We start from the raw sequence: 10769 nt of genomic DNA on the forward strand, positions 1-10769 counted from the left end.
GGCCAGAAGATTGGGTATACACAAAGAAAGACTAGGAAATAGACTGTAGGAAGCCATTAAGCTGGTCCCGTTCGATGTGATCTGCAAGAACCTGGGGTTGGAAGGTGGAATGCCATTACAGGCCATGGTGCCTAGTCCTCGTGAGACACTGGATAGGTGGTCATACCTGAAGTTCCTTCAGTGGCAGTATGCTTAGAGGTATACTGCTCTTGACTTTGGGAACATGGACCTGTACCCTTTTTACTAGAGTATTTGTGAAAAGCCAAGTCCCTCACGAGCTCATTAGTAACTATATGTTGTACACATATTAAGTGCATTTTCCCCCTGCATAGACTACCGACTGTGAGTCCATTTTTATTTTTTGAGAATATTATGTATACAGCTCTGCAGGTTTTGTCATTTGACATTTTAAATGTCTGTGTTACTGCATATGGATTAATCTCATTCTTTTTGATTGCATATGTTATATAAGAGAGTTTGTTCAACCAGTTTCATATTGATATGTGAGTTATGCTCAGTTTTTGTGCTCTTACAAATAATAAGGCAGTGAATATCCATTAAGTTGTCAGTCCTGATTACAAAGCTTTTCCTTATATTGGCCTAAAATCTTTCTTTTAGCTTCTACTTACTGGTCTTGAAAACAGGTGCCATCTTTCTCCTGCGTCTTCTGTTGAATTGAAACATCCGTAGTCTGACCACTCTTCCTATGATTTGGATCCCTTTGCTGTCTTCTGGACATGATCCACTTTTTCATCTAAAGTACAGTGGTGGAATTGAGCACTGTCTTAGTTGTGGTTTCACCTGAACAGAGAGGGTGGGGTTGTCTGTTCTTTTAACTTGGTCCACAGTTTTATTAGTTCTGAAGACTGTCATATCACATTTTTGGTTCGTAGTGAGGGTAGTCAGTTAAAAGCTTTACATTTGAAGTTTGTGGATCCCTGGAGCATTTGATAAAAGCTGTGGACTTCCCACCTCCCACCCCAAATGAATTAACACAGTCATTGTTGGAACTTGGAACTTCACGTGTTTCATGGGTCCCTAGTGTTTCTGTTTTGTTTATGATTAGGCTTTGTTGATTACTTTGCCAAAGTCATAAGTTCTCTCATTCTCTATCAGTGTTGTTACAGCATCAAAAATTAAACCAGAAATGGTCAGTCTTGGCATTACTTGGTGAGTCTGTTGCCTCCTGGTTTGTAGTGCTTTCTTACATGCAAGTGCTAACAGTTTTTCACAGTTCAGGATCAGTCTCTAGCTAACTGGTTTGTAGTTCAGAAATCTGTCTGGTTTCTAGTCCTCTCCCATTTTCATGATTCCACACAGATTACAGAAAGCAATTAAGCAGCCTTATCTGTGAAGCCTCCTAGGATCTCAGGACGTGATTTGCGAGATCAAATGACTTGAACTTGGTGAGAATATCTAGCTGGTTTTTCTTTTTTTCTCAGCCATCTTGGATTTAAGTTTCTTCTTAGTCATTATGTTTGATCTTCAGATTGGAAAGAATATAATATTCTTAGCTGAGAATGGAAATAAGATAGGAGGGTGTTTCTCTTTATCTTTGTAAATATTACATTAACCATGTCACCCAGGGGGGAATTCACTTTTTCCTCTACTTTTTTTTTTAACTTTAGCCTCTAAAATGCCATTTATTCACTATCTGGCACTTTGTAAAGTCACAATTCATCCTTAGGCTTTAGCTTTGTTCACAATATTCTTAAAGCTCCATTTCATTCTTCATAATACTTGGTTTATATGCCTGTTTTTTTTTTTTTTACCATCTGTTGTAAATGTTTTTTTAACATCTGAATTCCAGAAAGCTCTCTGTGCAGCACATCAGATTTTTTAGATGCTTTCCCCTTTTCTTCCCCTCATCAGTGTGTTTTGCAGTTATGCAGTCAGCATTATACTTTTGAGAGCTTCCAAGCTTTTTCAAGCTTCTTTACAGTTCCTGATCTTGGAATTGATCCTAATTTTCCTTTGAAAATCTTGAAATCTGACTATCCAATATGGGCAGCATTCCCCTTCCTTTTCTTTTTTGATCTCCAGACAATATGGCTGCTTCCTTTAAAGCTTCCTCCTACTTGCATGTCACCAGTCATGCTTTCCTGGTGAAGATTAGGTACAAAGTACCAGTTTTTCTAATTTCTCCTCCAGTTTCTGGAAGACTGAATTTGTACACAAACCAAAAGCACATCATCAGATGCACTAATGTAAACTGAGTGATACTCAAACAGATGTCCCCTGGTCAGTAATAATAGCTAATAGCAGCTGTAATGTTTTCTACACAGCCACATGACAGGCACCATACTAAGTACTTTCCATATAGGATCATCTTGCCCATCTCCTACCTTAGGGTTATGAGGTTTAGGTGATACTGTTGTCCCAATAATACAGATGAGAAAATAGGCTTAAGAATGTTTAGTCACTTGCCCAAAATCACACAGCTTGTGAGCGGGAAAGTCAGATATTTCCTAAATCAAATTCTTAATCACTGTACTGGGCTGTTTGATGCAGTTCTGAATTACTATGCTGATTCTATTACTTTAAAACCTGTGTAACTGTCAGTCTACTGGCTGTGCACAGTAGGCACTTAAATATTTAATTTGAGGTTTATGTTTCTTGTTGATTTCCAGGATATTGCCTTTTAGCTCTTAGAAATCAATAAGAAAAAGATGAGAAAAATGGGTGAGGCACACTATTAGTTCATAGAAGAAACAAATGGAAAATGAAGATTGGAAAAGATGTCTTTTTTTAACTAATCAGACATTTATGATGGTTAGGAGCCCCACTGTTTGAATGACAAGACTCTGTAAATGTGACACATGAAAAAGAATGCAAAAATCTGGAATACCAGAAATAATCACTATTAACACAAGCAAACATACACAAAATTTTATTTAATTGGGATACCAGAGTACTATTGCCTTTTAGAAAATATATTGTGATCGTTCCATGGTAACAAATAGTCTGTTTTAACTGTTTGTATGTGAAGTAAAAGTAGTAGAGGATAAGACCTCAGAGCTTAATCACTTTTCTCTTTACTGAAATTGTTTACCGTTATTATTTACTCTTTTCTCTTAGAGGAATCATTAGACTAATTCATTGAAACATGTTAAGTGTTTTTTTGTTGTTGTTAATAAGCGTGTCATTTAAAGAGTTTTCTAAAGAGTGATGGAAGCAGTGTTACAACATACTAGAAATTGAGCCTTGGAATAAGACTGTCCTGGTTGAAGGTTCAGCTCGCAGCTCTACTAGTTTTAGTCATGTAAATAATTTGGGCAAGTCACTTAACATTCCAAGCCTCAGTTCTCTCACTAGGAGACTAGTTATCACTCTCTCAGAGGAGGAATAATTTAACATGAGATGCACACATAAAGCACCCGTTGCAGCAGTAATGTCAGTTTTCTCTGTTTTACAAAGACATGGAGTTCTCAATCTTTTTTGTGCCATTTACCCCTTGGCTAGTCTGGCAAGATCCATGGAAGGACCCTCCCCACCCACCCAGAATAGTGATTTTAAGTACATAAAATGCTTAGGATTACAGAGGAAACCAACTGTACTGAAATACAGTTATCAAAATACTTCAAGTAAACATCTGTAGTGCTTTCTGTTTCAGATACGTTTTTTTGGACTACAGTGGGAAGTGAATGAGAAAGATAGAAGGGAAGAGAAAGGAGAGATGCAAAGAAGGAAAGCAAGTTCATAAATACATATGCCTGGTTTTGACTCCCTCCCAAGCTGTCATCCCAGATTTCCAACAGGCTCCTAGACATTTCCACCTCAGCATCCTTGTTTCCCTTATCAGTACCACTCTCCCTATCACCTAGTTCTAAATCCTCAAATCACATTTGAGTCCTCATTTCTTCATCTTATCGCTACTTCAAATCAGCCACACACTTCTGTCAATTTTATCTCCACAGTGTCTAATTCTACCATCCAAATGGTAACCATCCAAATCCTAACCCTCTTACCTCATCCTTGTCATTACGATACAGACTCTTTCTGCTTGGTTTCCAACTTCCTACTTCTTTCACAAAATATCCCCTGAATGTTTTGGACCAGTTTGATATTTTCTTTATCTAAAGTTCTATAGCACTCAGATGTGCTATACAGCTTCATACTTAGCTGTCAATTGCCTCATTTACTTAAAATTGGTAGATGTATATATTTTTTATTTCCCCAAGTATATTCTAAGTTCTTTGAGTGAATGGACCACATCTTCTGCTTTTTAAAAAAATCTCCCCACAGTAGTTAGCATAATATTTAAAAGTTTCATAAGATCTTAGCAATCATAATTAGGTAGTTCCAACTCTAAAAACAAAGGAAAAAGTTTGACCTTTTGTTGTCAACTGAACTATTACTGTAGGAGTTGATGATACTAAACCAAGATTTTATGTCTAAAACCAACTGAGAATTTTTTTGTGTCTTTAAATTTTTACCAACTCAACTAACTTAATTCCTGAGATTATTCAGTCATGATTGTTCTTACAGTGTTCCTTATGGTTAACAAAACCATGGCCAAGGTTTCCTCTGCTGTGAAACCTCTACTTGTCCTTCTATAGCCACCACTTGTAGCCCAGGGCCTGACATAGGTGACTAATAACATTTTGTTAGAGGAATTTAGCTTGTGCCTAGAGAATAACTTGTTTACTTGAAAAAGATTGGGAATGTGCATTAATTACTACAAATACAAATTATAAAAACAAATATAAGAGATTTGTTAAAAATAGAAACTATATGATCTTAACAGGAAATCAGTTTTAGGAAAGTAGCTTAGAATGGTAAGCTAATCTTAGTGGGCTTTGATATTTTGCCATTGATGTTCTTTTTTCTTTTCTTTCTTTCTTTTTTTTTTTTTTTTGTTAAATTCTTTTACTTGTATTCTTAGGTTAAGACATCAGAATTTTACAGATACTCTCGACAGCTGCGCTATGAAGTTGACCAAGCATTGAATTACTTTCAGAACATTCACCAGCAGCCTCTGTTGGATATGAAATCAAGCCGCATCCGCTCTGCCAAACCCCAAACTACAGTATTCCGAGGCATGATTGGACATAGCATGGTTAACAGTAAAATACTTCTCTTAAAGAAACCAAGAGTCTGGTGGGAACTAGAGGGCCCACAAGTACCTCTGCGTCCAGACTGCCTTGCTATCGTCAATAACTTCGTATTCTTGTTGGGTGGGGAAGAGCTGGGTCCAGATGGCGAATTCCATGCTTCTTCCAAAGTGTTTAGATATGACCCAAGACAAAACTCCTGGCTCCGAATGGCAGACATGTCTGTGCCACGTTCAGAATTCGCAGTTGGTGTTATTGGGAAGTTTATTTATGCTGTAGCAGGCAGAACCAGAGATGAGACTTTCTATTCAACTGAGAGATATGACATCACCAATGATAAATGGGAATTTGTGGATCCTTATCCAGTTAACAAATATGGACATGAGGGGACAGTGCTCAATAACAAGTTGTTTATCACTGGTGGAATCACCTCATCTTCCACTTCCAAGCAAGTATGCGTGTTTGACCCCAGTAAAGAAGGGACCATAGAACAGCGGACCAGGAGAACGCAAGTAGTTACCAACTGTTGGGAGAATAAGAGCAAAATGAATTATGCCAGATGCTTTCACAAGATGATTTCATACAACGGCAAGCTTTATGTCTTTGGTGGTGTCTGTGTGATCTTGAGAGCCTCTTTTGAGTCTCAGGGATGCCCTTCCACAGAAGTGTACAACCCAGAGACTGATCAGTGGACCATCTTGGCATCCATGCCAATTGGTAGAAGTGGCCATGGTGTGACTGTGCTGGACAGACAAATAATGGTTCTTGGAGGCCTTTGCTACAATGGTCATTACAGCGATTCTATTCTCACCTTTGATCCGGATGAAAACAAGTGGAAGGAAGATGAGTACCCGCGGATGCCCTGCAAGCTGGATGGTTTACAAGTATGCAACCTGCATTTTCCAGAATATATTCTGGATGAGGTCAGACGTTGCAACTGATGACATCTTTCTCCCTTCAAAAAAGCCAAACAAAATCCATTTGTGACAAAGTAGTTAATTAAAAAACATAAGAAAAACCTCACCAGTTTTACTATCAAAGCCATTGGTCTAATATCGTAAAAATGTTTTCATTCTGTGCTAGCATCCTTTTTTTTCTTTTTAGTGGCCTCAAACTCATGCAATAAGTCAGTTGTAAGTGCTAGCTCTTGAAACTACTTCCAGAAGCAGTTTAATAGAACAATTCACTTATCTGGGAAGTTGATGTTATGCTTTAAACATTTCTTTCAAATGTCAGTGTAGGAGTCATGCATCTTCTAAGAGAAGACCTGATAAGTGTCACTGGATGTAATTTCAGTTCCTATCTCTAGCTGAAATCTTTTTGAACATTTATTTCAGTCTGTTAGACTTTTTGATTTTATTATTTAAGTTTAAAACTCTTGACCTTTTTGCATGGCTTTTTGCTGAAAACGCAAAAGTATAAATTTTCTACAAGATTAACTTTTTTATATTCAGAACACTATTTCTAAGCTGCCTTCTCTTACCTGCATTGTGTTAGTGAAAGCATATCCATACTTGCTTACATCTTATGAATATATAAGGCACATCCCCTTTTATGCGTGGTTAGGATTCTATATTTTTAAGCTAGTGCACTTGCACACACAGTTTGCCATACGTGTTGTATTTTAGATGTAACGTCTTTTCATGTATTAACATTTTTAGAAAGATAATAACTGGAGTCCTCGTTTCGTATCAGAGTAGCCTATCTTCAGTCCATACTGATTCAGTAATATTCAAACTCCTTATATTCCTGAAACGTATGGTTTTATGAAAGCTAACATTTTATGTTTTACTTTCAAAAGTAAACATTAGTGTTCCTTATCGATGTATGTCTTCTTTTTGAAAATGTTTTTCTTTGCAGTCTGTTTAATGTTACCCTGTTTTTAGTGAAAATTGGAGTGGTATGTGACAAGGCCTGGTCCTGCAGCGTGCAAGCACTTTTAAAGAGAACTTAGGTAATACCAGACTCCTAAATAAAGGCCCCTTCAAAGTAAGTGCAACTCCCATTCTTTGCATTCAATAAGGCTGCTGCATCTGTTATTGAATGGAAAGTAGCAACTTGTGGAAAATTTGAGCTCAGTTTTGACTTCGAGGTAAGGAATAGAACTATAATATTAACTGGTCATATCTTCTTGTTTATTTAGTACAAAATATTTAGTGGCGCTGGGGATGTAAGCCCTCAGCTTTTGTTTTATTTACTGAGAGCTACTAGCATGAAGGATAGTAACCTCCAAGTTCAGAGTGGATCAAGAATAACTGTTCAAAATCATTCTTAAGTGTTTTAGGATTAGCCGCACCTTTCAACTCTTTCAACTCAAAGGAAAAACATATAGTTGTCAAAATTAAGCAAGAATAACCAGGGAGTGGATCATTCAAATTGATGCCATTTTATCCTGAGTAGAGTCTATATCTGATACTAGATCTACACTGGCAAAACTTGCCAGATCTTAGATGTTGGTGCAATATTGCAATGCCTTCTATACGGCTGTTGTAAAAAGTTTCGAGTTTCACCTTTTTTTTTTCTTTCCTTTTTTTTTTTTTTTTTTTGCTGCTGCCACCACTGAACATAAAATGGAAATGCGAAATCATGGAAATGTGAAGACTTGTTTCATTTTTGCGATTAAAATAGACAACTGAAAAAGACCTGATTTTAAAACTCCACGGCTTGAGGCATTTGAGTTTAAGAAACAGTCAGGTACAGAAGTAGTTTTGTTTTTTTTAAAGCAAAACATTGGGATTGGCTTTAGAAATAAGTGGTCCTCATTCTTGTCTTTTGCTGAAAAACACTGAGACAGGGTACCCCTATCAGGCTTTTACACTCCCGTGGTGGTTCTCTTTAATTGCTTAGATATGACTCCTGTTATGGAGAAGGCAATGGCACCCCACCCCAGTACTCTTGCCTGGAAAATTCCATGGATGGAGGAAACTGGTGGGCTACAGTCCATGGGGTCGCAAAGAGTCGGACACGAGTAAGCAATTTCACCTCACCTGTCATTTTAGTTTCTAAAAATTAAATTTGATATCTTGTTTCCCATGGTTATATAGGTAAAAGTCTTTTTATACATCTGAAAAATCATTTTTAATAATGGAAAACTAGGAATTAGGTGAGCCATTTGGTTCTTTTTCTAATGTATTAGTTGGTGTAGTGTTTTATATGTGTGCTATCTTACTTTAAAGAAAATAACAATGTCTTATTTTCCTCATTGTTGTCTTTTGCTGAAAAAGACTGAGACAGGGTACCCCTATCAGGCTTTTACACTCCCGTGGTGGTTCTCTTTAATTGCTTAGATATGACTTCGTAGCCCTAGTTAAAACCCACTCCAGTGTTCTTGCCTGGAAAATGCCAGGGACGGGGGAGCCTGGTGGGCTGCCGTCTATGGGGTCGCACAGAGTCGGACACGACTGAAGCGACTTAGCAGTAGCAGCAGCCCTAGTTAAAGTAAGATGGAACAAACAATTGAATATTCTTGGTCTTCATTGTAAAAGCACAAGGCCAAGATGAAAGTTCATGTTTTGGAAAATTTGTGAAATCTTAACTTGAACTAATTTTGGGTTCAGCTTCACACGTGAGTCATGTCTGACCTGATGTTAGCTGTAATCAGTTTTGAGCTTTAAGAATAGTTGTTATTGCTTGGGTTCTGAATGTATGAGAAAACTCTTCTGTTTATTTGTAGTTCTGACTTAGGTTATTTTAAATCCATGATTAACATACATTCCCTTTTAAAATTATGGTTTAATTGCTGAAAGAGATTTATTTTTGTTATACTAGACTATGGAAAATTTTTTCATAGAATTTTTTTCAAGTTTATTTTTTGTGTGCTTCATTTGGAACCATTTTTGTTTATATACATTGTATGTGCTCAAAATAGTTTTTTTTTAATTCAGTAAGATTTAAAACTACAGTGTAACACGTTGTGATCTTTGTGTATTTTCACTTTACATTTTAAATGCCAGACTTTACAAAAATAGCTGATCTTTATTAATTGCATCTTAATTAGAAACGTTTGTTCTCTTCCATGTCTTTGACCTTCTAAGTTTTTATTTTAGTCTGCTTAAAGAAAATCCTTGCACTACAACCTTTTCATAAAATTCAAGATTCTCACATTGAAGGTTTTGTATTGGAAGAAATACTACTGGTTTTTAAAAAGCAAGGCTTAATTAATAGAATTATTAGCATTTCTTGAGACAGCTTTCTGTGTCCTCACTACTCTGTGTGAGTGTTACTATAATTTGTGAAATACTGACTGAGCCCTTCACTTATCTTTTCTGAAGCAGCACCTTTGGACACCTCATTCTGGGAAGCCTGCTCGAGTTATAGTAAAGGACACACACATTTGTGTGGGGAGAAGTGGTAAAAAATGGAGAGTTGTGTCTTAATTACATGAAACTAAGCTTTAAAATATTTTATAACAAATTATTTGAGCTGCATAATCTAAACATGTCAAACGTTCAGTGGGACTATTTTTATATATGTATATGTGGTTGTAGGTCATAACATTTCAGTTTATAATATAAATTGTTATTTCAGTTTATAAGCTATCTCTCAGAAAAGACTAGCTCTTTTGAGAATACATAATTTAAAGTTTTAGAGTGAAGTAAAACACAACATAGATAATAGTAAAATTAGATATAAATGAGGGCTATATGGCAGTAAAACTGCTAGTGCCATTTTTCCTCTTTGCCTATTACACATTTTTTATTTTATTTTTTTTTGTACTCTGAACATTTTTAGGGATCATCTATCAGATTAGAGTTGGTTTGGGAATAAGTATCTTCTAAAAAGAGATTTATCTTAAAAATGAAAGTCCTGAAAAATTAGTTTATCAAGAGTTTATAAAGTCAAATATTCCATAGACATAGACTGGAATAGGTAAACTCATGAAAGTCGTATCCTTTCAGTATACCAGTATAACTTCAATATTACATGAGTAACACTGAGAGAATGCCATTAGATTTGTTCCCCCTTAATATTGGATTTTCGTTTTACATCTTTGGGAACAACTACATTAAGAACCTTATTAATCAGTATATCAGTAAGGATTAGGTGTTTGCTTTCCGAAAGAATGTTCCAGTGAGGTGATCAGAGAGGTTATTTTCTATCTAACTTGTTTATGCCCTGTACCTCTTGGGCATACTTTGTCTATAGAAGAAATATTTTGACCTTTAGGTACATTTTGGGCCAGTAGTCAAGTAATCCTAGGACTGATTTAAAAATCTTAGACTAATTTAAGGTTTGCCTTTTATACCTATTTTGAAAGCCTTTACATTTCTGTCAGGTAATTTTTCCCATGCCGTGAATATAATCTATTCAAAACATGTTTATGCTATCCATTCTGTTTTTAAATTGAAAAAAATGTTAAAAGTGTTTATGAAGAAAAGTTTAAATAAAATATTTTCAATCTTTAAAATATACTTCCATCTCTTATTATTTACTATCTTGATATAATCTATCACTTTCAAAGTCACTCATGACTTGATTAACAGTATACATTTTATATTCCTTCAACCTGCCAAGGAAGTGCCACAAAAATGTAATTTCTACTGATGCTTTCAGCCACAGATTGAAATGAGAGCATTTGAGTGAAATTATTTACACTTACATGCAATGGAAATTTTACAATGAAGCCAAGTAATTAAAGTTCCACTAGCAGAATTTTGCAGAATGGAAATAGAGAACTAATAAATAGCATTTATAAGCCCTCAAGCTTTAGTTTGG

At 35.9% G+C, this 10769-nt stretch overlaps 1 protein-coding gene across 3 annotated transcripts in view; it reads left to right on the plus strand.

The window, feature by feature from the left end:
• KLHL15 (kelch like family member 15) overlaps window positions 1-10465 on the plus strand; it is a 34101-nt gene extending 23636 nt beyond the window's left edge. For 2 of the 3 annotated variants that reach the window (XM_059883508.1, XM_024988176.2), the window contains one exon: window positions 4886-10465. In XM_059883508.1, coding sequence (XP_059739491.1) covers window positions 4886-5995 — 1110 coding nt within the window. In that variant the 3' untranslated portion in view covers window positions 5996-10465. The remainder of the gene's footprint in view (window positions 1-4885) is intronic. The other variant, NM_001205799.1, reaches the window with a different exon arrangement.
• Window positions 10466-10769: the final 304 nt, after the last annotated feature.

Source organism: Bos taurus, chromosome X (genome assembly GCF_002263795.3).
Source record: "Bos taurus isolate L1 Dominette 01449 registration number 42190680 breed Hereford chromosome X, ARS-UCD2.0, whole genome shotgun sequence".
NCBI classification, from domain to species: domain Eukaryota; kingdom Metazoa; phylum Chordata; class Mammalia; order Artiodactyla; family Bovidae; genus Bos; species Bos taurus.